Source organism: Cucumis melo, chromosome 11 (assembly GCF_025177605.1).
Source record: "Cucumis melo cultivar AY chromosome 11, USDA_Cmelo_AY_1.0, whole genome shotgun sequence".
Taxonomy (NCBI): Eukaryota; Viridiplantae; Streptophyta; class Magnoliopsida; order Cucurbitales; family Cucurbitaceae; genus Cucumis; species Cucumis melo.
Window position 1 is genome coordinate 29,118,572 of NC_066867.1, and position 27,335 is coordinate 29,145,906.

The 27,335-nt window shown below is 34.4% G+C and overlaps 4 protein-coding genes across 5 annotated transcripts; 3 read left to right on the forward strand and 1 right to left on the reverse strand.

Moving 5' to 3' along the window:
- Positions 1-11,460: 11,460 nt before the first annotated feature.
- Positions 11,461-12,187, forward strand: LOC127151738 (uncharacterized). Its single transcript, XM_051091826.1, has one exon. It carries the CDS (start codon positions 11,524-11,526, stop codon positions 12,070-12,072), a length of 549 nt encoding a protein of 182 aa, XP_050947783.1. The 5' UTR covers positions 11,461-11,523; the 3' UTR covers positions 12,073-12,187.
- Positions 12,188-15,766: 3,579 nt separating this feature from the next.
- LOC103497935 (ABSCISIC ACID-INSENSITIVE 5-like protein 1) lies at positions 15,767-17,783 on the forward strand. 2 transcript variants are annotated; one of them, XM_051091827.1, is made up of 5 exons: positions 15,767-15,840; positions 16,170-17,084; positions 17,217-17,288; positions 17,377-17,406; positions 17,497-17,783. In XM_051091827.1, exons 2-5 carry the CDS (start codon positions 16,254-16,256, stop codon positions 17,581-17,583), a joined length of 1,020 nt encoding a protein of 339 aa, XP_050947784.1. In that variant the 5' UTR covers positions 15,767-15,840; positions 16,170-16,253; the 3' UTR covers positions 17,584-17,783. The 2 variants fall into 2 exon arrangements, with proteins under 2 accessions (XP_050947784.1, XP_008458572.2); XM_008460350.3 differs by having other exon boundaries at positions 15,771-15,840; positions 16,229-17,084.
- A 1,066-nt stretch (positions 17,784-18,849) lies between these two features.
- LOC103498021 (protein ADP-ribosyltransferase PARP3) lies at positions 18,850-23,663 on the forward strand. The gene is made up of 18 exons (XM_017046742.2): positions 18,850-18,898; positions 19,327-19,625; positions 19,719-19,914; positions 20,014-20,127; positions 20,207-20,264; positions 20,350-20,419; positions 20,656-20,830; positions 20,908-21,041; positions 21,125-21,362; positions 21,460-21,587; positions 21,674-21,750; positions 21,831-21,991; positions 22,080-22,289; positions 22,379-22,481; positions 22,585-22,667; positions 22,745-22,888; positions 22,972-23,154; positions 23,414-23,663. The coding sequence occupies exons 1-18, from the start codon at positions 18,893-18,895 to the stop codon at positions 23,480-23,482; spliced, it is 2,448 nt and encodes an 815-aa protein (XP_016902231.2). The 5' UTR covers positions 18,850-18,892; the 3' UTR covers positions 23,483-23,663.
- Positions 23,664-23,736: 73 nt separating this feature from the next.
- LOC103497936 (beta-1,6-galactosyltransferase GALT29A) lies at positions 23,737-25,929 on the reverse strand. The gene has a single exon (XM_008460354.3). It carries the CDS (start codon positions 25,197-25,199, stop codon positions 24,033-24,035), a length of 1,167 nt encoding a protein of 388 aa, XP_008458576.2. The 5' UTR covers positions 25,200-25,929; the 3' UTR covers positions 23,737-24,032.
- Positions 25,930-27,335: the final 1,406 nt, after the last annotated feature.

Here is a 27,335-nt window from a genome sequence, read left to right on the forward strand (position 1 = left end):
AAAAAAGTGGTAGATAAAATAGTAGGAGATGAATAAACTGATCACCTTGGATTTTCTTTTAGAATATTTTATTTTAGTGTTTTAAACTATTCTAACTTTAATTAAATGATTTTGTCAAGTTGTTAAATAAATGGTTTAAACAAAGGACGACCATGTCAACATTTAACCGTCCAGTCATCAAGTCATTTGTCCGTTAGTTTAAACTTAAATCATACATCATCTTTGAATTATAAGGGACCTTTGGAGTACTTAAGGAAATTGGGATGGAGATAAGCGTGAGCATGTGACATAATCATGAGCTTAATTGGATATTACATCATTCATGTTCGTTCACTATGACTATTCAAAATGATGAGTTTTCTTCTTTTACGGTCTCTTCTTTATTACATTTTAAAAAAAAAAAAAATTATTGTATATATTATTAAAATTAAGAAAATTTGGTGTCAATCTTGGCTAATCTCGATAATTTCATCATTTTGGGCTCGCAAATGAGTAATCTCGATGAGATCGATGAAATTGTCCTGAGCTTCGTTGAAGGAGTCCCATATTTTAGACGAGACTGGACGGAGAAAAATAGTTTTACTAATTTTTAAAAAATATACTACTTTTCAAAATAAAACCAAAATTGTGTTACTTTTGACAATTTTCTTTAAATTAATTATATGAAATATTAAATTTTTGGTTTATAAAATTACTATATATAATATAATATAAAAGTAAATTGTAAAAAATAGGACATTTGACAAAATATTAAAAATATAATGAATTTTGTGTTTTGTGGTTTTGTTATATGAAGGGTAAATAATTTTTTAAATTTTTCTATTTTTGAAAAAAATCTCTTTATTATTGTTAAGACCAAATAGTTATAATTAATTCCGAGACTTCTTCTTATTCTCAAAGGTTATAATTAATTCCCATACTTTTTATTCTCAACCCACGCGGCATATCTTCATAAACCTCAAGGCCAAATAGACATCAAGGAGAGATTAGAATTACATGTATCCAAAAAGTAAATATCAAATATATTAGGTTATGATTGTAGTAATTTAAAAAACAATAATAGAATTTGAGTTGGGTTATTCAGATAAGGTAATGTAGGATTGTAAGAAAGAAAAAGAAATCGAATTAAATCTTTTGATTAAAGGTAAGAGTGATATAAAGAAATGTACCTAAAGCTCTTTATAGCTCATTTTATAATATTCTTGTTTCCTGTTTCATGTGTCTTCAGGAATGTATTTGATAACTATTTTCGTCTCCTATTTTTTTGAAGAAAAAAAAAAAGATTTGTTTGATAATCATTACTTATTTATCTTTTCTTTTGTTATTTTTCATAACATTTTTCTTATTTTTATAGTTTAGATTTTCAGATGAGTTGTTTGTGGGAGGTCCACTCTTCTATGAATTTTTCGATGTCCGGAGGATAACCGTGAATCTAAATATTGAAAATTTTATAATATAAAAATTAAAAAATATATATATATATATATATAATTTTGAAAAACTAGTAGAGGAATGAAAAATTTAAAACAAAATATATATATATAAAAAGATTAATAAAGAAAAGAAAAAGAAATATTAAAGATATAAATGTGAAAAGTAAATGAGAAACTTTATGAATAAAAAGGATAAAGAGATATGGGAAAGGGAAAAGTGAGAAAATAGCCACAAAAGCAACCCACAGTCGATTAATAAAACTAAGAATCATTCTAAAAAGGAAAGTATAACCCTATATACCATAAGTTATAAAATAAATATGAAATACAGCACAAATGCCGACGGTGATTCATTGGCGGGGATGGAAGTTACTATCACTTTATATAAATTTGTTGGTGTTTGTTTAAACTTGTCCTAAACCCTCATTTTGCAAGTAACCTACGCTAATTAATATAAAATCAGCTTTAACCGGCCTCCTTTGCACCTTCCATTTTCCCGTCTCTCCGACTTGTCCATTCCTCGCCGCCTTCTTCTTCTTCTTCTTTGCCTTTTTTCTTTCAGATTTTTTATCATCATTTTTTTGTTGTTAAATATCATTTCTTTCTTCAAATTTCTTTCAAATGGTTGCTTTCATTCAGTGTTTTGTGAATTGGGTCTCTGTTTTCACTCTGTTTCTCTTCATTATTCTACTTTTCAACACCCACCCACTTACGTTTCTTTTCTGGGAATCATTTTCACTCAATTCCATCTCACTCACTGCCAAAATCCATCATTTCATTCCCATTTTCGATTTTTTTCCCCTAAAAATTTCCCAAATCATGGTTCTCTGTCTCATCTTATTTCCTATTTGGAGCTGTTTAATCAGATTTTTTCTACGCCATTTTCCTAGAAATTCACTTCAAAACAGAAAAATTCATACTACTATATGTAATGTTGAAGAAGATATTCAAACCCATTTTCAGTACTCACAATCACAACAAAATGAACCTCAAAATCATCACCCTTTTATGGTTCCCGATGATTCTACACCAAATCTTTGTAGCCAAGGCTCTTTATCAATAATTCCAATATTCCCACCTTGTTTCAAATCTATCGATGACATTTGGTCTGAGATTGATCATAAAGATCAACAAAACCCGCATCCCCAACATTCCGTCGATGTTCAGCAAAATCCTTGCCAAAGTCTACATGCTTTTGGGGAAATGACTTCGGAAGATTTCTTGGTGGAAGCTGAAGATGTTCAAGAAGCTTCTTCTTCATCATCATCATCTTTTTCTTCTTCTTCTTCTTCAATGAAATAACAGCTTTGTTATTTATGCGAATAACAACATATCAATGGTGGATTGATGGTCCTACTAAGGTTGTTCTGCAGCGGAGACAGGGCAAGATGATAAAAAATGGTGAGGAGTCCTCTGCTGCTCTATCTCGGCCACGAAAATATGCCCAAGTCACTTTACTAGTTATAACAACTATTGTCCGTTTATTATGGTTAGGAACTTAGGTACTTGGCTGAGGACGTTTAACCTCGTTTTCTCAATTAAAATTGAGTTTCACCTATTGGATCTTATTAAGCCTCTACTAATACATCGTGACATTAGTAAACTACAATGTTTTATGAGATTGTTGTGTTTGTCAATTCAATTTGAGTTCCAAATCATTTAAATAATCAAGGATTGTTGGTAATGTTCTGTGTTCTTCGTTATTCGATTTCTTTTTTTTTGTTTTTGTCTACACGTTGTTCCACCACCGGGAGAAAGGACTCAATATGAAAAGGCGTTTGTGAAATGGTTGATATAAAATATCAGTGGCCAAAAATAGGAAGCTGTCGAGTCCTGATCGATGATAACGGAAAATCTCCCTGTTTTATTGCACTCTTACTCCTCACACTTCCCCGTAAAAACCTTCTTTCCCCCTTTCTTTTCTACAACAACAAAACCTCTTTCTCTTCGAGTGTTCATTGTTGGAATTTGGTATTCCAGTGTCGGTAAGGAAAAAAAAAGACCTTTTATTTGTTTATTTTTCCGAGCCCCGTAAGTATTATTTGTTGAGTGTTGGAATTTCTTGAGTGTTGTATTCTGGTGGGTCTTAAGTGTTGTTTAAAGCCGATTCAGCCCAACAGTTACGAGTTTCTATTTTGTTTTACAGGTTTTACCTGTTATAACGAAGTGTTCTACGAAGCGGTTTCAACACGGTATTCGCATTTATTGTCCTCCAACTCCCGTCAAACTCTTCCTCCCAGCCGCGTCGAACAACGCCGCTCCAGGCCACCGGTCCCGACGCACACCTGCTCCAAGCCACTCTTGTTCCATTTAACATTTGTGAGATTTCACTTTTGATCCATCTCCTATTTCCTTTTCTCTTCATCTCCTCAACCATAGCAACCTCCAATGTTCCATCCATTTTTGCCCACAAGAAGGCCTCCCTCACTCGCGTCAAATCCGGCGCAGAACGCATTTCCCTCTCAATCGACATTTACGATTAGGGATCTTAATTCGTATGTTCTCTTCAATTCCTTTAATCTGATTTCTCTTTTCTTTTCTAGATTCAGCTTGACTTACTACTCTCTACTCTCTGGTCTATCTCTTGTAGATCGAATCGTTCTATGTGCATGCCTGCCTGGTTTCATTCATTTTGTTTTGATCCGGATCTAAATTGGATTTGTTCATACATTTTCTGAATGATAAATTTTAGGTTCAGGCGTTGGAGAAGTGTTCTCAATTATAGAAGAATAGATATTTTCTTAAATGTGAAATTTGGGGCATTTGTATCTTAGGAATTGTGGAAAAATTTCGTAATGTCTTTGGTTAGATTCTCAAGTCTATCATGAACTGGAACCAGGCGTAGCTCTCCTAGCTGCATCAATCATTTCTATATTTTCTTTTTCTTTTAAAAAAAATGTAAATACCCCCAAAAGGTTTACCAGAGTCGTTTTTATTCTAATAATTGCGACATTGGTGGTTCTCAATAGTCGATCGACCATGATACTCATTGCCATTCCAGGAGTCGTTGTGCCTAGACGTTGTTTCACAATAAAATTCTGTTCGTTAGTTCTGCTTGTTGAAGTTAAATTAATCTAAACTTAATACATGAATTTGCATTATTAAATATGCATGAATATGTGAGATACATGGAATAGTTAATAATCACTAAATACATTGATATATGAATAGTCACATGTATTGATATTTATTGTTAATATACTTTTCTACTAGTATAAATATGTGTAAGGTTTCTCATTTGTAAATAAGAAAGAAAGTAAGAAATTCAAGTTTAAGAAATATTATTCAAGTTCTTTCTTCTCAATTGTGTGAATAAGAGAACAATCTTCTTCTCTTGTTTCTTGATTTGTATTGTAAGGGTCTATTACGTTTCCAACAAGTGGTATCAGAGCTCCGGTTAGATATGGCTTCGAATGGTAACATGTTGCAACCCCAACTTCCAAGGTTCAGCGGAAAGAATTTTAATCAATGGAGTATTCAAATGAAAGTGTTATATGGCTCTCAAGAATTGTGGGATATTGTTGAAAGAGGATACACTGAAGTTGAGAATCAGAGTGAGCTCACAAATCAACAACTTGTTGAGTTAAGAGAAAATCGTAAGAAAGACAAAAAGGCTTTATTCTTCATTTATCAAGCTGTTGATGAATTTATTTTCGAGAGAATTTCAACAGCTACTTCTGCAAAGGCGGCTTGGGATATTCTAAGATCTACCTATCAAGGAGAAGATAAGGTAAAGATGATAAGGTTACAAGCTCTTAGATCCGAATTTGATTGCATTAAAATGAAAGAAACTGAAACTATTGAAGAATTTTTCAATCGTATTCTTGTAATTGTCAATAGTTTAAGATCAAATGGTGAAGAAGTAGGCGATCAAAGAGTTGTTGAAAAGATTCTTAGAAGTATGCCAAGAAAATTTGAGCATATCGTCGTTGCAATTGAAGAATCGAAAGACTTATCTACGTTGTCTATAAATAGCTTGATGGGTTCTCTTCAATCCCATGAGCTAAGATTAAAACAATTTGATGATAACCCCGAGGAAGCATTTCAAATGCAAACTTCATTTAGAGGCGGTTCACGTGGAAGACGTGGTGGTCATGGAAGACGAGGAGGTGGAAGAAACTATGATAATAGAAGCGGTGCAAATTCTGAAAATTCACAAGAAAGCTCTTCTTTATCTCGAGGAAGAGGAAGCGGAAGAGGAAGAGGCTTTGGCAGAAACCAAGGAGGTGGTCGTGGTAATTTCTCTCAAATTCAATGCTTTAATTGCGGAAAGTATGGTCATTTTCAAGCAAATTGTTGGGCACTAAAAAATGGAGTTGGAAATACCACCATGAATATGCATAAAGAACAAAAGAAAATTGATGAAGGCATTCTATTCCTTGCATGTAGTGTTCAAGACAATGTTGTAGAGCCTACATGGTATCTTGATAGTGGTTGTAGCAACCACATGACAGGAAATAGAAGTATATTTGTTACTTTGGATGAATCTTTCCAAAGTGAAGTGAAGACTGGTGATAATACCAGACTACAAGTCAAAGGCCAAGGTGATATTCTTGTGAAGACAAAGAAAGGGACAAAACGAGTTACAAATGTGTTCTATGTTCCAGGTCTAAAGCATAATCTTTTGAGTATTGGCCAACTGCTTCAACGAGGTTTAAAAGTTTCATTTGAAGGTGACATATGTGCAATCAAAGATCAGGCCGGTGTTCTTATTGCCAAGGTAAAAATGACTGCTAATAAGATGTTTCCTCTTAACTTTACATATGGTCAAATATCTTGCTTCAGCAGCATATTGAAGGATCCATCCTGGCTTTGGCATTTTAGATATGGTCACTTAAACTTCAAATCACTATCTTATTTGTGCAAAAATCATATGGTGAGAGGTATACAAAATATCAACCATGAGACAAATATTTGTGAAGTGTGTATTCTTGCAAAACATCATCGAGATTCATTTCCAACTGGGAAAGCTTGGAGAGCCTCTAAACCTCTCGAGTTGATTCATACAGATTTGTGTGGTCCTATGCGAACAACAACAAATGGAGGTAATCGATATTTCATAACCTTCATCGATGATTTCAGTAGAAAGTTGTGGATTTATTTTTTGAAAGAAAAGAGTGAAGCACTTGTATGTTTTAAATCCTTCAAAGCTTTTACTGAAAATCAAAGTGGTTACAAGATAAAAACTTTGAGATCTGACCGTGGTGGAGAATATATAGCTTTTGGTAATTTTTTCAAGGAGCAAGGAATTCATCATCAAATGACAGCTCGAATGACTCCACAGCAAAATGGAGTTGCAGAGAGAAAAAATAGAACAATCATGGAAATGGCGAGAAGTATGCTAAAAGCAAAAAATCTGCCAAACGAATTTTGGGGAGATGCTGTTGCATGTACTGTTTACATTCTAAATCGAGCTCCAACAAAGAGTGTTCCAGGTATGACTCCTTATGAAGCATGGTGTGGTGAGAAACCATCTGTTAGTCATTTGAGAGTGTTTGGGAGTATAGCTTATTCTCATATTCCAAATCAGCTAAGAGGCAAGCTTGATGATAAATCTGAAAAATGCATTATGGTAGGTTATAGTGAAAATTCTAAAGCTTATCGATTGTATAATCCTGTGTCAAGAAAAATTAATTATTATCAGCAGAGATGTGATTTTCAGTGAAGATGAATCATGGAACTGGAATGACGACGTTGATGAAGCTAAAAGTCCATTTCATGTTAATATTGATGAAAATGAAGTTGCTCAAGAATTAGAGCAAGCAGAAATTCAAGCGATGGAGTCATCTTCGTCCTCAACGTCATCTTCCACAAGTAATGATGAAATCTCACCAAGGAGAATGAGGAGTATTCAAGAAATTTATAATACCACTAACAGGATTAATGATGATCATTTTGCTAATTTTGCATTATTTGCTGGTGTTGATCCTGTAACTTTTGATGAAGCCATCCAAGATGAGAAATGGAAGATTGCAATGGATCAAGAGATTGATGCGATAAGAAGAAATGAAACATGGGAGTTGATGGAGCTTCCGACAAACAAACAAGCTCTTGGAGTAAAATGGGTGTACAGAACAAAGTTGAAGTCAGATGGTAATGTTGAAAAATACAAGGCAAGACTTGTTGTAAAAGGCTACAAGCAGGAATATGGTGTGGATTATGAAGAAATATTTGCCCCTGTGACAAGAATTGAGACCATTCGATTGATTTTGTCATTAGCTGCTCAAAATGAATGGAAAGTTTATCAAATGGATGTAAAATCCGCTTTTTTGAATGGACACTTGAAGGAAGAGATATTTGTTGCACAACCTTTGGGCTATGTGCAAAGGGGAGAAGAAGAAAAAGTGTACAAGTTGAAAAAAGCTTTGTATGGATTGAAGCAAGCTCCGCGAGCTTGGTACAGTCGTATTGACAGTTTTTTTCTAAAGACAGGATTTCGAAGGTGTCCATATGAGCATGCACTCTATGTCAAAGAAGACAAGTATGGCAAATTTCTCATCGTTTCTCTTTACGTTGATGATTTACTTTTTACTGGAAATGATAAATTTTTGTGTGATGATTTTAAGAATTCCATGAAAAATGAATTCGAGATGAGTGATATGGGTCTCATCCATTACTTTCTCGGAATTGAAGTTAATCAAAATGAAGGAGAAATTGTCATTTCACAGCAAAAGTATGCTCATGATTTACTAAAAAAATTTCGGATGGAAAATGCTTCACCTTGCAACACTCCCATGGATGCAAATTTGAAATTGTGCAAGGATGATATTGGAGAAGCAGTCGATCCAAGTTTATATCGAAGCTTAGTTGGAAGCTTAATGTATTTGACAGCAACAAGACCTGATATTTTATTTGCCGTAAGTATGTTAAGCAGATTTATGACAAACCCGAAAAGAAGTCATTGGGAAGCAGGAAAAAGAGTTCTTCGTTATATTCTTGGCACCATTAATTTTGGAATTTATTACAAGAAAGTTTCAGAATCAGTGATGTTTGGTTTTTGTGATAGTGACTGGGGTGGTAATGTGGATGATCATAAAAGTACATCTGGTTATGTTTTTAGTATGGGTTCAGGTGTTTTTTCATGGACTTCAAAGAAACAATCTGTTGTTGCCCTTTCTACAACCGAAGCAGAATATATCTCGTTAGCTGCAGCTGGATGTCAAGCTTTATGGCTTCGGTGGATGTTAAAAGAATTGAAGTGTATTCAAAAATGTGAAACTGTTTTATTTTGTGATAATGGATCTGCCATAGCATTATCAAAGAATCCAGTTTTCCATGGAAGAAGCAAGCATATTAGAATCAAATATCATTTTATCAGAGACTTGGTTAAAGATGGAGAAGTGATAGTAAAATATTGCAAGACTCAAGATCAAGTGGCTGATATTTTTACAAAGGCGCTCAAGTTTGACTTATTTGTTAAATTCAGAGGAAAACTTGGAGTTGCTCAAGTTTAGATTAAGGGAGGATGTTGAAGTTAAATTAATCTAAACTTAATACATGAATTTGCATTATTAAATATGCATGAATATGTGAGATACATGGAATAGTTAATAATCACTAAATACATTGATATATGAATAGTCACATGTATTGATATTTATTGTTAATATACTTTTCTACTAGTATAAATATGTGTAAGGTTTCTCATTTGTAAATAAGAAAGAAAGTAAGAAATTCAAGTTTAAGAAATATTATTCAAGTTCTTTCTTCTCAATTGTGTGAATAAGAGAACAATCTTCTTCTCTTGTTTCTTGATTTATATTGTAAGGGTCTATTACGTTTCCAACACTGCTATAGTGGTCATGCAACAGGAAGATATAAACTGCTCTTTGAGTGAATTTTTGTAAAACATTTACAATTTCATGCGGTGTTCACCGATGGGTGAGAGGAATGTTGTGTGTATGTGATAAGTGCAAACTGTAATTTAGAAATTTCTAAACGAAAGAACACAAGTATCTATATTTGACCTATATGAAGCAAATACTGAGAAGCTTGGAAGAGGATTCATGACTCATGAGATGTTCTTTTGACATGTTTACTCGCTTCTTTTTAAGATAATTACTTGGGTTTATTAAAAACTTTAAAAGGGAGGAGTTGTTTTCACTTATACATCTTTTTCTTTTTATTCATCAGAGTTGCTATTCACTATCCTGTTACTTTCTTTGGCCTTTGCTATGTACTGTCCTAAATCGCAACCAACTTCACGATTTCTTTGGCCTTTGTTATGATGTTATAATATAATTTGAAATTTTGTGTTACTTGTATTTTGATTTGAATATTTTTTCTTCTCCCGAAGTCCTAAACAATGGTCTCGATTCAATATTTTGATTAGGTCGTCATTTATGTAAAATAGGTTCAACGAACTTCTCCAAATGTGGCAATTGGTTCATCTCACCACTGTCAAGTTGAGACTTCAAGTACTATATTATGTTCGACCAAAGGGTGATTCTCTCGAGTTTTCTTTATTAACAAGTACTATTCTTTAATTGATCATACTTCTTTGAAGTGTATGACCCATATGATATTTGTGAGTTTTATCCAATAATATTTTTTTTTTGTTAAGAGATTTTGTTGTTATCTAGATTCTTTTTAGTTAAGCTCCTCAACAGGTTAAGTAGATATTTACATTAGGAGTATTAGCTCAAACTTTGTTGTGGAAATATTAAAGAGTGTTTATATTTGAATTGGAAACACCCATGTTATCTAATGTGTATTAGTTTATTTATATCATTACTTTAGTTCTTGTTGTTATGTTTAAGGACATTATCAAGCAACTGACAAGTACTTCTGACCACTTTTTTAGAGATGGGATAAGTTTATTTTACTGTGGAACTCAACAATTTTGTAGTTCTTGGAAATTGGACATTCGACCATGTAATTTTGTGCATTTTCATTGGGGAACTTCCTATATTTTCTCTTGATATATAATGTATTTTATTGTTTTAAGTTGTAATAGGTTGTAGTTATCCTATAGTTACCTTAGTCTATTCATGCATGTAGAGTAATTTTTAGAGTGGAAGTGTCATTTAGACACTTTTTAGGTCCTTTCTGTGTTAGATTGAGTTCTACTTAAACACATTACAGGTAGTTTTTAGATTTGGTTGTAGAGGGCGAAAATTGCACTTAAGCCTCTTTAGGTTGTTTCGAGAATTTGAATATCACACTCAGGCATTCTTAAGTAACTTTTCTATTGGGTACTTTTTAAGTTGGTTTAAGAGTGGAATGTTTGCACTTGCACATATTTAATTAATTTTGAGATTTGAAATGATAGGGCAGATATTGTAAGCAGTTTTTAGATTGGTTTTGAGATGAAGTTTATTTTTATTGTTCCATTGTATTATATATCTATACTTTTGTCATTATAATTGTGAGTTTATTTATTTATTTTTGAATTAAACAAAATAAGATTGTAAGATGATAAATAAAAAATAATATCCAAAGACAGAAACCGATATGGACATGAGAATTATTGAGTATAATATGGACGGCATGTTTTGACTAAATTTAAACGGTAGGAAGTGTTGGATACTCCTATTTTTCACATTTCACTCTCTCACGGCCAATAATTTTGAAAGAAATTTCTACTCCAACTTCCTTTTTGTTATTTCTTTTTAAAACAATTACTCCTTTTTTAGATTTTATTTAATAATTGATCTCCTCTTTAAACTACTCTTCCCTTAATTATACAAGTAGAATGGTCAGTGGGGGAGCATGACAAACAATATCCCCGGACTGTATATTGCTATCACACGGAAGCAACCTACGGTCTATTAATAAATATCAATATCAATCTACACATGAATGTGGCCCGCACAGGGCCACAGCACATGTATTGTTATTTATATTCTTCTTCTTCTCCATTTTTTTCTCCAGATTTGGTAAACCTCATTTCTTTCTTTAAATTTCCTTCTAATTGTTGCTTTCATTCAGGGTTTTTGAATTGGGTCTCTGTTTCTCTTCATTATTCTACCTTTTTTGCACACACCCACTTGCTTTTCTGGGCATTGTTTCCACTCTCACTTAATCCATTCTTTCATTTCGATTTTCAGCTTTTCTTCTCCTAAACCCTAAACCCTAATTATGGCAAATCATGACTCTCTCTCTCGTTTTATTGCCTATTTGGCCCTGTTCAATCAGATTATTTCTACCCCATTTTCCTAGACATTCATTTCGAAACATAAGAATTCTTCATAGTGTAAGTGATGTTGAAGAAGATATTCAAACCCAATTTCACTCACAATCCCAACAAAATGAACCTCAAAATCGTCACCCTTTTATGGTTCCCAATGTTTCTCCACCAAATCTCTGTAGCCAAGGCTCTTTATCAATTCCAATATTCCCACCTTGTTTCAAATCTATCGATGACATTTGGTGTGAGATTGAACATAAAGATCAACAAAACCCACATCCCCAACATTCCATTGATGTTCAGCAAAGTCCTTGCCAAAGTAGACATGCTTCTGGGGAAATGACTTCTGAAGGTTTATTGGTGAAAGATGGAGTTGTTCAAGAAGCTTCTTCTTCTTCTTCTTCTTCTTCTTCTTCTTCTTCTTCTTCTTCTTCAATGAAACAAGAGCTATGTTATGTGAATAACAACAGATCAATGGTGGACGTGAAATTTGGTGCATTCGTATTTTAGGAATTGTTGGAGAAGTTGGTAATGTATTGTGTTAGATGGTGAAGGTTATTAGGAATTGGAGCTAGTGGCTGCTCTCTAACTGCATCAATAATTTTATGTATTTTGTTTTGTTAAAAGAAACTGTAAATACCTTCTAATTTGGATTAGGAAAAGCATTATATATATATATATGTAAAAGACAGACATATAGTTGGTGGTTGGTGCCGCGTAGGGTGCAGGGAGATCCGCTGGTGGTAGCCACGAGAATCTTTTTATATATTTATAATATTTGCCTTAAATTCACTGTCTCATTCTATGACCCCAATCTATGGGTTAGTATATATTAAAGTTGGGATGCGAAACAAAATTTATCTACCTCCTATGATAATTTTATTTTTTAATTTTATCTTTTTAATATAATTAATTATGAGACTTACTCTCTTTAAACGTAAATGGTTTTTACTTTACAATTTAGAAATTAATTAAAATTAAATAACTTATAAAAAGCAATTCAAATTCAATTATTTCTTTTTCCTTTTCAACACTTTGGTATAAATATCACTTTCTTTTTCTTTTTCTTTTTCATTCGTGTTCACGAATCATAACAAAAAGTTGAAAAAAAAAATAAATCATGTTTTTCACTCTCTTCTAATTTTTTTTCTTAATTTTATTTTGTTCTGAAATATGTTTATGTACATTTCTTCATTTTTAGATTTGTGTGATGCCTAGAGCAAGAAATCAACCCAACAAAAAAAAAAAAATGAAGAGAAATTGATGAAGAATGTATTGGTTATTGAATGTACATAAAAGTGTTAGGGGTTAAAACCATCAACTAATGGTGTCAAAGGAAAACCTGATGTTGCAAGCAATGGCCGTGGTTTCACATTGTTAGAGAAGAATTCAAATTACATATCACAAACCAAATCGGTCACCAACATAAACCAATCTGGAACTTAATTATTAAGTTAACTATATATTATAATAAAACTATCGTTCATGATTTTGTGAATTTGGGTCTTTTTCTGGACATTATTCCACTCAATTCCATCTCATTTGATTAAAGGTAGGAGAGAGGAAAACATTTGTTTGATAATTTTTTGGGTTTCTTTTTTCTTTTTTTTTTTTTTTAAATAAGAAAGGAACGAGACTATATTTAATAATTATCCTCGTCTCTTGTTGAAGAAAAAAATAGAAATAGGAGTTTGTTTTATTTTTAAATTAAAATTAATAATAAAATATCAAAGATAATCCAAATAATAAACTTATATAATGTAAAATTCTAACTAATTTCAATCGAATAGAAAATAAGATTTTAAATTAAGAATAACGTATAAATATACTTATTACAAATTTAGAATTTAAAATTCAGAAAATATTTAATGGCATATAATTAAAATTTAAATTTGGAAGGATAAAAGAATATATAAATCTAAACATGGAACAATTTAAAATTTAAAATTAAATCAAACATATAAAAAGTAATAAATAGAAAATATAAAATAAACTAAATAGAAAAGAGAATTTTAAAATTAGATTTAAACTTTAAAAATCCCATCAATCTAAATATTGAAAACTTTAAATTGTAAATTAAATAAAATTAAATATAAAACTATGAAAAATTAATAAAGAAAGAAAAAATTGAAAAAAAAAACATTAAACATAAAGATTAATAAGGAAAGAAAAGTATAAATTGATAATTATTTTTAGGAATTGACTATTTGGGTCCGTGTAGTAGCAAAAGGTGGGGAAGAAAAAAGAATTATTGTTTATATTTTTCTTATGACCCTTTTCTTTTCCAGATTTTTCATCATTGTTTTTTTTTTTTTTTTCTTTTTTGTCAAGTCTCATTTCTTTCTTCAAATGGTCGCTTTCATTTAGGGGTTTGTCAATGGGGTCTCTGTTTTCACTCTGTTTCTCTTCATTATATATTCTACTTTTTGATACACACCCACTTACGTTTCTTTTCTGAATATTATTTCCACTCAATTCCATCTCACTCACCTACTCCCAAAATCCATCCTTTCATTCGGATTTTCGCCTTTTTTCCCCTAAAAATTTGCCTAACCATGGCTCTCTCTCTCATTTTATTGCCTATTTGGTGCTGTGCAATCAGATTTTTTGTACGACTTTTTCCTAGAAATTCAATTCCAAACAGAAAAACTCTTCCTACCATACGTAATGTTGAAGAAGGCTCTTTATCAATTCCAATATTCCCACTTTGTTTCAAATCTATCGATGACATTTGGTCTGAGATTGATCATAAAGATCAACAAAACCCACATCCCCAACATTCCATTGATGTTCAGCAAAATCCTTGCCAAAGTCGACATGCTTTTGGGGAAATGACTTCGGAAGATTTCTTGGTGAAAGCTGGAGATGTTCAAGAAGCTTCTTCTTCTTCTTCTTCTTCTTCTTCTTCTTCTTCTTCTTCTTCTTCTTCTTCTTCTTCTTCTTCTTCTTCTTCTTCTTCTTCTTCTTCTTCTTCTTCTTCTTCTTCTTCTTCTTCTTCTTCTTCTTCTCCTTCTTCTTCAATGAAACAGCAGCTATGTTCTGTGAATAACAACAGATCAACGGTGGTATTTGGGAGAAATTGGGTTGTCTTTGTCTTATCAACAGAATAATGATGCTGCAAGAATCAGAAATACGTCAGGGAATTGCTTTTCAAAGTATCAAATGCTCACCCCCTATCTGTTGGGGAGCCTTGTGATAATATTTCAGTTGAGAAATGTCAAGCCTTGACGACACTGGGTTGAGCCTAACAACAAGAAGAGGATCATTGATGGTTCCACTGAAGTTGCTCTGTCTCGGGCACGAAAACATGGCTAAGTCATTTTGTTAGTTATAACAAATATTGTTAGTTTGATTTAGTTTTTCTGTGTAATGTCGGTTTCTTCTCTATTAGTCATTGAAGCATTGTGATATTAATAAACTATAATGTTTTATGTCTCCTTTCTTCCTTCCTGTCTGATGTCTCCCTCCCCTTTTTGAAACTTATTCCTTGGTGGTGAATAGGCACTTCAAAATAATGAATCAAATGCGTATAAGGAGGAGTAGTAGTAGTAGTAGTAGTAGTATGTAATTGGTGAGATCGTATGATGAGTTAGAGGAATGTGTGTGGGTGTGGGCGCAGCAGATATTAGCTTCCACCTGAGATGGCAATCATGTGGGGTGTGGAAATCATGAGGCCTCATTTCCATCCAAGGGCTGAGGATGAAGGATGATTCTAACTGCCTTTGTCCTTTCTTTTCCTCGTATTTCGCAAACACTACATCACCTCTTCATATTTATTCAATAAATCAGAAAGTTGCATTATCCCTTCAACGTGTCAAACTAATTCCCTTTCTATTTCTTTTCATTTAGACAAAAAACAAAACAAACTCAAAAGTTCTTTTCATTTACGAGTCATGCAATTTTTTTGATTAGCTAATCAAATAAATGTGTTTTTTGGATTCAAAAATGGATGGTTTTTTAACATATTAAATTAATTTTACTTTAAATAATACATCAGTTTATTATTATTATTATTATTATTTATGAAGTGGAAAAATGGCAGTTAGTTTGAAGTTATACGTGAGAATTCTTTCTCACCTAGAAACTACTTTTAATGAAAAGAAAAAGAAAAACCATTAAGATGAAATACCAAATTCATTTCCCCTATACATATATAAACCACACATCCATGCATTTCTCTTTGTTTACTCCGCTTCCTTTCTTCTTCTTCTTCTTCCTCTGTTTCACTATTTTTCAGATTTTGGATTCATCTCTTTCTCTTGCTTCTCTTCTTCACAGGTAACTTTACTGTCCTAAATGGGTTTCATTTTTCTATCATCATTTTTGTTTAAATCTCATTCCTTTCTTCAAATTTCTCTCGAATGGTTACTTGCATGCAGGGTTTCTGAATTGGGTTTATTCTGTTTTCACTCTGATGCTCTTCATTCTACTTTTTAACAGAAACTGACTGACATTTTCTGGGTATTATTTCCACTGAATTCGATGTGACTTAGTGGGAAAAAACCCATCATCTCATTGGGATTTTTGTTTCTTTTTCTCTCTCTCTCAAAATTTTCTAAACTATGGTTCCTCCTTTTTTTTTTTTTCTGTTTATTGTTCTTCTATAGCGTAGCTGTTTACGCAGAATTTTTCTGAGATATTTTTCAAGAAATTCAAATCAAAACAGAAAAACTTTGCTTAATGCTGGAGAAATGGAGAATTCTCAATTGGAAGAAATGATATCAGAGGTAGCAGCAAGACAGACAAACAAACATGACTCCATATTATCACTTACACTTGATGAAATCCAGTGTAAAAGTGGGAAGAATTTTGGTGGTATGAGTATGGATGAGTTTCTTGCTAATATATGGAACGTTGAAGATATTCAAACTCAATTTCATTCACAATCACAAGAAAATGAACCTCAAAATCATCACCCTTTTATGGTTACTAATAATTCAAGGTCAAACCTTTGTAATCAGGGTTCTTTTTCCATTCCCATTCCACTTTGTGGTAAAACAGTGGACGAGATTTGGTCTGAAATTCACAAAGATCAACAACACCCACGTCACCAGAAGTTCATTAATGTTCAGCAAAATCCTTGCCAAAATCAACAAGCTTTAGGGGAAATGACTTTGGAAGATTTCTTGGTGAAAGCTGGAGTTGTTCAAGAAGCTTCTTCTTCTTCTTGTTCAATGAAACAACAGTTATGTTCTGTGAATAACAGATCAATGGTGGATTTGGGGTTTGGGATTGGGGAGAAATTGGGGCTGTCTTTGTCTTATCAACAGAATAATGATGCTGCAAGAATCAGAAGTATGTCTGGGAATTGCTTTTCAAATTATCAAATGCTCAACCAATCAGTTGGGGAACCATCTGATAACAGTTCGATTCAGAAATGTCAAGGCTTGATGACTGATTGGGTTGAGCCTAGCAACAAGAAGAGGATAATCGATGGTCCTACCGAAGTTGTTGTGCAGCGGAGACAACGGAGGATGATCAAGAATCGCGAGTCTGCTGCTCGATCTAGAGCTAGAAAACAGGTTTAATACAGCAATACAAAGTTCAGTATAGATTTGTATTAAGTCATTCATGCATCGAGATGAAATATTAGTGAACTACAATGAACTTGAATTGTTGTCGATTGATCATCGAGGTACCGGTTTCGATTGCAGGCATATACAGTAGAGTTGGAAGTGGAATTAAATCAGCTTAAAGAAGAGAATATAAAACTAAAGCAAATTGTGGTGAAGTTTTTTTCTGTCTTGCAACTCTCTATATATGTTTATACTTAATTTCATTACCTAATCTTAATGAACATAAAAAAATGTGCAGGCTGAATCTGAAAGGAATAGAAAGCAAGAGGTAAGCAACTCGGGTCAATTATTTGTGGTCTTTTGGTGTTGGATATGTTGATGAGATTGGTATGTTATGTGTTACATTGTTTCATTGTAGATTATGCAGAGAAAACAGTGCGAAAAGAGACAGAAACCAACGGAAAAGTTGAGGGCGATGAGGAGGATAGCAAGCATGGCTTGGTAAAGAGGAAAAGGAGGTTTATGTTTTTGTTGTCACTTTGAGGAAAGTTTTTATGTGTAAATGGTGACAAATTTTACACCAAAGTAATGGTTTATCTCAAGAACTATATCAAAAGTCTCTTACATTACACAGTTTTTTTTTCTTTTTTCTTTTTCTTTTCAATTTCACATGGAGCTGTATAATCGTAATGAGCTTTCTTTGTAGTGTGTGGGATTTTGCTTCTTCTCTTAGGATTTTGATTCATTCTGAAAGCTTCTTTTTGGTTTGGAAAATTTGTCAATTCAATTTGAGTTCCAAATCATTTATAATAATCCACATTTTTTCTTTGGTAATGTTCAATTTTTGTTTTTTTTTTAATAAGACTTAAGCATAGACACTACTTTCAATTCAATTCCAATTTTACCAAGTAGTTTTCAAAATGTTTACTTTTTATTTTCCGATTTTTCTTTGATTTCAAAATAATTCAGTGGAGTGTAGTAAGTTGGTTATTAATTTGATCTAAACAATTATAAAAGTGGATCAAATCAGAAATAAAGTCTATAGAAATAAAATTCTAAGTCTCTGGGGGCTTTTAAATAAAGCAAGACCATTCCAAGCGTTTGTTTTATGTAAGATATTCGACTCTTGCATCTCAAACATCATGAAAGGTTTTCTTAGACAATACTATTTCAATTTTATAACTATACTATTAACAAGTCATCAATCTAATTTGGAGTCATGGGCTTACTAGAGATAATCATCTCTTTTAACAATCAATATGTAATATGTAGCATTTTGTGTCTTATTTTCTCCATAACACATAAGTCAAGCACAATATGCAGAAAATACAAATATTTAAGCATCAGTGAGGCAACCCATGACTTAAGCTTTTATACAATTGGAATAAAATGAAGCATTTGCAGATTTCCTCCCTTAGCTTTCATTCTCTCTAGGAATATGCTCAGACCAAAAAGTTAATGAACCTATGAGCAGTTTTAACATTCACCATCTGTCAATGGCTGAGGCTTTCAAAAAGCTTCCAATTACACACGTGGCAGCCTTCCTAATACCTATTAACACATGGAATTATAGTAATTTGACAGAGAAGTCAAGAACAAACATGGACGTGTCTCTATTGTAAGAGTTGTCTCTGTCATCAAGTTTTTGCAATCTTAAAGGGAACCCATGGAATGGTCTCTCAGTGCTTGAAAGATTGAAGCTTGGATTTGATTGTTTTGCTTTTCACTGTCTTCTTTGTTGGAGAGTGAAATTCCCCCCCCCCCCCCCCCCCCCTTTTTTTAGCTGTTTTGCTTCATATAACAGTGACAGAACAATGAAGGTTTGATCCTTTCTCTAATATGTTCTTTCTTCTGTGTTCCACTTAGTTGTTGTTTTACAGCCTAATCATTATTTAGGAGAATTTTTTTGTTTTCTTTTCTAGGATAAGTACTTTTTTTAATTTAGTTAGATAAAAATTTTTGGAAGTTTAAACCAAAATGAAAACTAAATTTTGTACCTGGCAATATGATTTAAGATGTTGGCTACTGTCGTCCATCTTTTGCATTTGCAAATCATGCTTGAACTGCAGGGATAACTCTCCCTTCATTTGTATTTATAAATACATAGAAAGCCGATTCAAACATGTTACTTAAACACAATTGAAAAGTTATTGAAGATTTTGTTTTTAAAAAAATGAGCTAGTGGTGGTGAAGTTTGACTGATCTAGAAACGGAAACGCTAGAGCTAAGTTGAGTAAAAATTTTGAAGGTTCATGATACAAGATCCCATTCTCACGCTCATGGTGCTGGTGAAGAAGAAAAGATAATGACAAGGAAGCAAAAAGCAGAGAGCAAGACGCATGAAAATGAACAGTCGCCTAAGAAAGTTAAGTCTGAAGATGAGAATGGCCGGGCCAACGGAAAATCCGAAGCGTCCGACCTCATCAACGAATTCGAAGAGTTCTGTAAGGCAACTAGAGAGAGTCTTTCCATTGATCAAATGAAAGAGATTCTACAAATGAATGACCAAGATTCCACAGGCTCTGACTATGAAATTGCTTCTAAATGGTATTACATTAATACAGTTTTATTTACCCTTATAACATTCGAATTATTCTTTTTCATTTTTGTATCTTCCTGAGATTGTTCTCACATTGACAGTCAAGACTTGCTGTTCTATGGTGCCCTAGAAACATGCCCAGTTTGTAGAGGGAGACTGGTATTTGATGGGAAACGTTATTTTTGTAATGGATTTCTAAGTGAATGGTCTACTTGTACCTTCAAAACAAAGGATCCACCGAGGAAAAATGAAACCAACAAGTTACCTGAATCAGTCTTGAATTCTCCTGTCTCAGATGTACCCCTCCATTTCCTCCACTTGTTTCTTCTTACTATTGAGCTCAACATCATCATACCAAACTGTTCCTTCATTGATCTCTGTTTCTTTGTGGTGTAGTTGATAAAGAAGTGTCAGAATCCTAGTCAACGTCCAAAGAGAAATCTTGGACAGTCGGATAAACCCTTCTCAAGAATGACAATTTCACTCTCCGGTCGTCTGTCGAGAACTCATGTAAGCGTGTGGATTGAGATTAAGCTTTTATGGCACTAGTTTTCTTATCATTGACAAGCTTCCAATGGTTATACCACAGCATTACTGGAGAAAAGAAATTGAGAAGCATGGAGGGACTGTTAACAATTCTGTTATTGGTATACATATCCTTTGTTCTCATCATGTCGATAGTTGTTGGCTTCACTGTTATTGCCGGCAGGGTTTTTGAGCAAATCTTTGCAGGTGTCAGTTGCTTGGTTGTCTCGCCTGCTGAGAGAGAGCGTGGTGGATCTTCCAAAGTTGCAGAAGCAGTGTGGGTTTCTTCCCTACTATCCAACATAAATGAAGTTTAAGGGCTGTTTAGTTTTCAAATTTTCAAACCATGGCAAGTACAGTGGCTATTCAAACAGCCATTGAAATGTGGCTCAACAAAGTCCTTCACCAGAGAAATAATTCAGTTTTTTGCTTTGAAAATCAAATTTTAGTTAACTATGAGATGAATGTTTCTCATGTCCTGCTCTTTCAGTAAGCATTAATGTTTTCTTACAGTGAGAGAGGCATACGGGTCATACGGGAAGCTTGGCTGCTTGACAGCATTGAGAAGCAAGAAGCTCAGCCCTTGGAAGCTTACGATGTTGTAACAGATCTTGCGGTTGAAGGCAAAGGGATCCCTTGGGACAAACAAGATCCATCTGAAGAGGCACTTGAATCCCTCACAGCAGAAGTACGCATATGATTTTGAACAAATAGTAGGTGAATATATGAAGTTCCTATTGGTTTACGTCTGTATATGCCGTGCAGCTCAAGTTATACGGAAAGAGGGGCGTTCACAAGGATACCAAACTACAAGAACAAGGCGGAAAGATATTTGAGAAGGATGGGATCTTGTATAATTGTGCCTTTTCACTTTGTGATCAGGGCCGAGGACTCAACGAGTAGCATACCATACTTCTCTCCAGAAACTTCTCCATTCACTAATTTTCTCCAGTTGATTCTTATCCACGAGTTCTTGTTGTAGGTATTGTATTACTCAACTGATCAAAGTACCTGATAAGAACTTGCATCTGTTCTATAAGAAAGGAAAAGTTGGTGACGATCCCAATGCTGAGGAAAGGTTAGAGGAATGGGAAAATGAAGAAAATGCTGTGAAGGAATTTGTGAGGCTGTTTGAGGAAATAACTGGAAATGAATTCGAGCTGTGGGAAAGGGAGAAGAAGTTTGAGAAGAAACGCTTGTCTTTCTATCCAATTGATATGGTATAATCCTAGTTTTTCTGTCACAACTGATTATAAGTTGGTTGTCATACGTGTTAGATATATGTACTTAATTTCTGGCAATGGTTATACTTTATAGGATGATGGTGTAGACGTGAGACACGGAGGACTTGGTCTTAGGCAGCTAGGAATTGCAACTGTTCACAGTAAGCTTGAGCCGGAGATTGCTAACTTTATGAAAGTTTTGTGCAGCCAAGAGATTTACAAGTAATGCTTTCCAATAGTAGAACGGTGCATTCTCCTTTTCCTTTGTGGCATGTGGTTGATCTCACTCTGTTGTCCTTCAACTCCAGGTACGCTCTCATGGAAATGGCACACGACCCTCCTGAATTCCCAATGGGGATGCTTTCTAAATTTCACTTGGAGAGATGTAAGCCTCCGTAGCCCTTTCTTCTTCCCAGTTTTCTGGTTCTTTCTCTTTGGTACAAAAAAGGAAACATCCTTTTGCAGGTGAAGAGGTCCTTCTAGAATTCATTGGGAAAGTGAAATCGATGAAAGAGACAGGATTCAAGGCTGAAGCTGTTTGGACAGACTATAGTAATAGATGGTTCACTCTAATGCACTCTACCAGACCTTTGATCTTCAAGGACTATCAAGAAATTGCAGAGCATGTAAGCCTCCAACTAGGTTCTTTCTATGTTGGTGGCGAACTTCCTTTTCTTTTTGGTTCATTGTCATCTTAGCCGCCTAATTATCCAGGCTGCGGCTGTGCTGGAGGGTGTTAGAGATGTAACAGTGGCTTCACATCTCATTGGAGACATGAGTGGATCTACCATCGATGATCCACTCTCGGATCGATATGGGAAACTGGGTGGTACTGTTTCACTTTTAGAGAAGGATTCTGATGACTATAGAATGATTGTGAACTATCTTGAGAAAACCTACGAGCCAGTGAAAGTTGGAGACATTGTAAGAACTGGCATTCAATTAAATACTTATAACATATTTCAAAGAATGACGATTCTTCAAGTTTTGTGTTTTGAATGTCTCCTTTCCAGGAATATGGAGTTACTGTTGACAACATTTTTTCAGTGGAATCTGCAGCACTTCCGAGCTACGAAGAGATAAAGAAACAGCCAAATAAAGTCCTCCTGTGGTGTGGTAGGTTGGCTTAATCCTGTTTCCTACCATTCAACGCCGACCATGTTTTTCCATCTAGGTTTCCCAATTTCTTTTTCCATCTAAATTTCCATATTCTTCACAGGCACCCGAAGTTCGAATCTCTTGAGGCACTTGCACAAAGGTTTCTTGCCAGCAATATGCTCTCTTCCAGTTCCCGGTTACATGGTACTTAGAAATTGCAAGCAATGTTATCTCTCAAGCATCAAATATACAACAATATGAATCTGTGTTTTGCTTTGCAGTTTGGCCGAGCAATAGTGTGCTCTGATGCTGCAGCAGAGGCAGCTCGGTATGGCTTCACAGCCGTAGACAGGCCAGAAGGGTTTCTGGTCCTAGCCATTGTTTCTCTTGGGGAAGAGATCACAGAGATAACAAGCTTACCTGAGGTAGTGTATTATGAACTGGATTTTACAGCGTCCTTTCTACATTTTCAGTATGAGGTTGAATTAACTAGCATGTGCTGGGACAGGACACAAAATCATTGGAGGAGAAGAAGATGGGAGTGAAAGCATTGGGTAGAAAGAAGACAGATGAATCAGAACACTTTGTTTGGAAGGATGAAATTAGAGTTCCCTGTGGCCCTCTGATCGCTTCAGAGCACAAAGATAGCCCTCTCGAATACAATGAGTATGCCGTCTACAACCCAAAGCAGGTATGACATTGAAGGAAACCTCATATAGCAACAGAGGAAAAGAACAAAGATCCATTTTTAACTATAACAAATGTTCGATTTCTAAATATAGCAGATGTTGTGTCCTTGAGTCCAAATTATAGTGATAGTCCAAATTATAGTGAATGTATCGTCAATGAATGGAGTTGAAAAGAAAACCTTCGCGAGTAGAAAAGCACGAAGTTATTAGTTTCAATTTATCTAATTCGGTTAAGTTAATTGATACTGTTACCTTTTGCAGACGAATATAAGGTTCTTGGTGGGGGTGAAGTACGAGGAGAAAGATGCGGTGATGGACACACAAGAATGAAAGGAAACTGAAGCAGATGTTTTTAAAGCATGCCTGCATATTTCTCTACTCCTTTTGCACTTCTTTTGTGTAGAGTGTGTTGGCTTTTTTGCCACTGGATATAAGTCGAAGCTTGTAAGGTATCTGTTTGATTCACCTCATAATGTAGATATGATCAAATCTCTAGACCGATGTTTTTTCCTGTCTTTGTTAGATCTGCTTAGTTTGAAAGAGAAAAACTGAACAGCAATATAATGTTGTTTAAAATCAACAACTTTGACAATCGAATCAATATCTCTTGATTCTTCCCTTCCCTTACATTTAATGGGTATGAAGATTTCGTTCTTGATAACTGTTTCCAAATCATACACGCTCCAAATTCTACCATGTGCTAAAAAGTTGAAAAACATTGTACAAAGGATAGCCCAATAGTACCGGAAGCACCAAAGAACAACTTTTTCTTTGCGACCAGTCATTGGACAGCCTAACGAACGACTATATATACCAAAAAAGAATGAAAAAGTTATCTAACCAACATCAGAATCATTGATTTTTCCGGTCTACATCAAAATCATTGATATAAAACGGTTGGGGGTACCTTAAACTTGTCCGACAAGAAAGGTATTCTCTGTGGCCTGGAAATCAGATCGTAGTAGAAAGCATACTCTGCCTCGTAATCGTGTAGACTCAGTTCAGCTTTCTGGTTTGTGTGATAATGATGCTTCGCTGAAACCGATTTTCCAAATCCAAATATACTAACTTTGTCACAAATTCCTACCGCCAACATGACAGCTTGCATGCCGGAAGAGTAGTGGAATAAAGGACCTTCATGGGCTGAGCTCCATTCTTCCGGTGACTTCCCTGTCGCCTCCACAAAACGTTTGATAGAGTAGTACTTCACAATCTTAGAGCACAGGGCATCGAAACTTGGATCTGTTACCAGCAATGGAGATTTGTGGGAAGTGTTGCAGATAGTGTAATCCATGAAATGTACAGGTTGACAAATGTACATGACTGTCGGTACGTTTGGCCCATAAGGATGGCAAAAACACCCTTCTCTTCTAGCACAAAGGTGCAAGATGTTGCTATTGATGAAAGAAATGTTGGTTTTAGATCCAACTTTGTTCTCATAGTTATCTGTTTTTCCGTTGTTCAATCGAATAACAACATCGTGGCTGTCAATTAGCCTCCCATAATCACTGTTCAATAAGATTCCACTGTTCCCCACGACGGCACATGATGGGTACCTCTGATCTGAACCAACCAACCCATTGTGCTTGTCCAATGGATGTTTGATAAGTCTTACCAGTTTTGGCATTATATCCGTCGCATACCCTTTTCTTCTCACCCAGCCACTCAATGCTCGCCGGAAATCCAGCCAATGTCGGTAAAAGGCTGGTGAGCGGAAAGTTACTGGAAAGCTATTCGAGGGCCTCGCTTTCTTGTTGTAGTGATTGAATCTTCGCCAAGTAGCGTAAGTCTTGTACGTTCTCGGACCACCAAAGTTGGCCTCCAATAATTGCTCTATCTCTCTCTTCGACTGTGCCTCTCCCAAATCAACCGAAGCAAATTCCAGCAGCGTTGAATTGAACACAAACGCTGGAGGTCTCGGAGTGATTACATTAGTTTCCAAATCAAAGGAACTCAAACCACGACGGAAGATAAGGCGGCAAATTAGAGTGATGCCAAAGGTGATGAACAGCAGCACACTGAACACTGGACGGACCGTTCGCTTCATTGCGACGGACCGATTGAGGGTAATGCTAAATGAAACCGGGCATGGATTGCACAGATCTCGAACCAATATGTCTCAGATCGATTCCAAGGAAGTTCGGCATTCAAAGAGAGAATAAGAGAACAGTTAAGATTCTTCAAACTTGAACTCGGAGAAAAATCCCAAAAGCGAGATTTCTGTGATTGCTTAGAGATTTCGGAAAAGCAACAAACACCGAATGAGAATACAATCTCGTCGGCAGTGATAATAGAAAAAAGTAGGTAAGAAACAACAACCGAACATCCAAAGAATCCAAATGAAAATGAAATCCCCCAAGATTCAAAATACAAAGCCAAAACATACAAAACACACTGCTCCAAAACAGAACCGTCCCAAAGAACACCAACACCAAAAAGATCTACGAGAACCAGGCAGAGACAATCAATTTCCTAATTAACTAAAACGAGTAACTTAACTAAAAACTGTGCTGTTAGTACTCAGAAGTATACCAACATTCCAATGTCGGTTCCACCATTAAAGCGTAAACAAAAGCATTCAAAGAAGACGAGGAAGTTACAGTAAGAGTGACGGACAAACAAAGAAACCGGAAAAACCAAAAGATTCAAACCAGAATCACAAACCCTAAGACAAATCCGTCGCTTCCATTGGAGAAGAAATTATGAGAAGCAAAGAAAGTTGAGACTCATAACCATTGTGTTTTCCGGACGGGATTTGCCCGTCGATTTTCCGGCCATTATTACACTCTTTTATATACACTCAAAAAATTTTATAATGTGCGAGGCAGTACATGTCAGTAACCATGTGGATGTTTCCAAGTGGTCTTCCTTACCCCTTCCCTCTTTTATTGTATCTACATCAGACGGTTCAGATCACGCCTCTGGTTCATCAGCACCACGTTTTCGTAAATGGAACTCCCCCACCATATCCATTCCCAAAATGATTAATCTAATAATCTAAAGATCCAAATCCAAGAAATTGTGGAGTTTTTTTTTCCTTTTTATAACGCCGTAATTAAATAGAATACGTATTAATTTCCTAAATTAATATTAGATGAGTGAGTGTTATGTGAATTGATGTGGCATTTTATTATTGAACAGGAATAATAATGTTAATGTTTGTTGGCAGGGATTTTGGTCGGTAATCACGAGAAAGAGCATGATTAAACCTTGTAATATGGAATTAATTAAACTATATGTTTAATTAATTGGTTGTGGTGATCCATTTTTGAAATAATAAAGAATTTGGATATGGAATTTAGCGACAATAACAATTAATGGCAAATGGTGTATTTTGATTTTATTTTTGTTGTTTTGGCGTAAGGAGACGATTTACTCAGGAATCACCTCGCCTACTTTTAGCTGAAGGTTTTGGTGAAATCGAGGAGGGAGGGAATAACATTGCTTTTTCTTTTTTTTTTTTTATTTCAAAAAGGGGCAATTCTATAAATTATTGATTTTAATCATTTAATACTTTAACTTTACATTATTGATTTAGTTTTTCTTTTTCTTTTTCTTTTTTTCTAAATAGCAATTTTGAAACTTTTGTTGGTATTTGTACTTGTATGTGATTTAATTTTTCTCTAATTTAAATTATACTAAACTAGTAATAGATTACTTTGTAGAATGAAAGATGGAAATTAAAGATTACACTCTAGAGAGGAATTTTATGTTTGGCTTATTTGTCTCATAACTAACTATATTAGGCTTTATGTTTGAGATTTGTAGCAATTTCGTTTTGTCTTAGAGAATAGAATTAAAATTTAAAGTTAATTTCTATATTCGGTATCTTTATAGCTTATCTAAAATTAGAATCTTGCTTTCCAATTTATTTGATCAAATTTTAATGATAAGTTGTGGAGTATTGTAGATTAAATTGTTTTAATATTAAAGTACATTGGAGTAAAAGTTTTGGGACAAAAGATTTTTATATCAAACAAATTGTTTTGAATTGAACTTCACAAAATTAACTGCGCCATAGTGGTATGCTCAGTTTGGCAACTTGTGTCTAATGGATATTAATATGTGTAGGTATTAAACTGATAAGATTAATCTGATAATGAGCATTTAGAAGGTTTATTTCTACTAGTTTTTCTTTTCTTCTCTTTCCTTTTTTTTTTTCTAACAAAAGGTTCATAGGCAA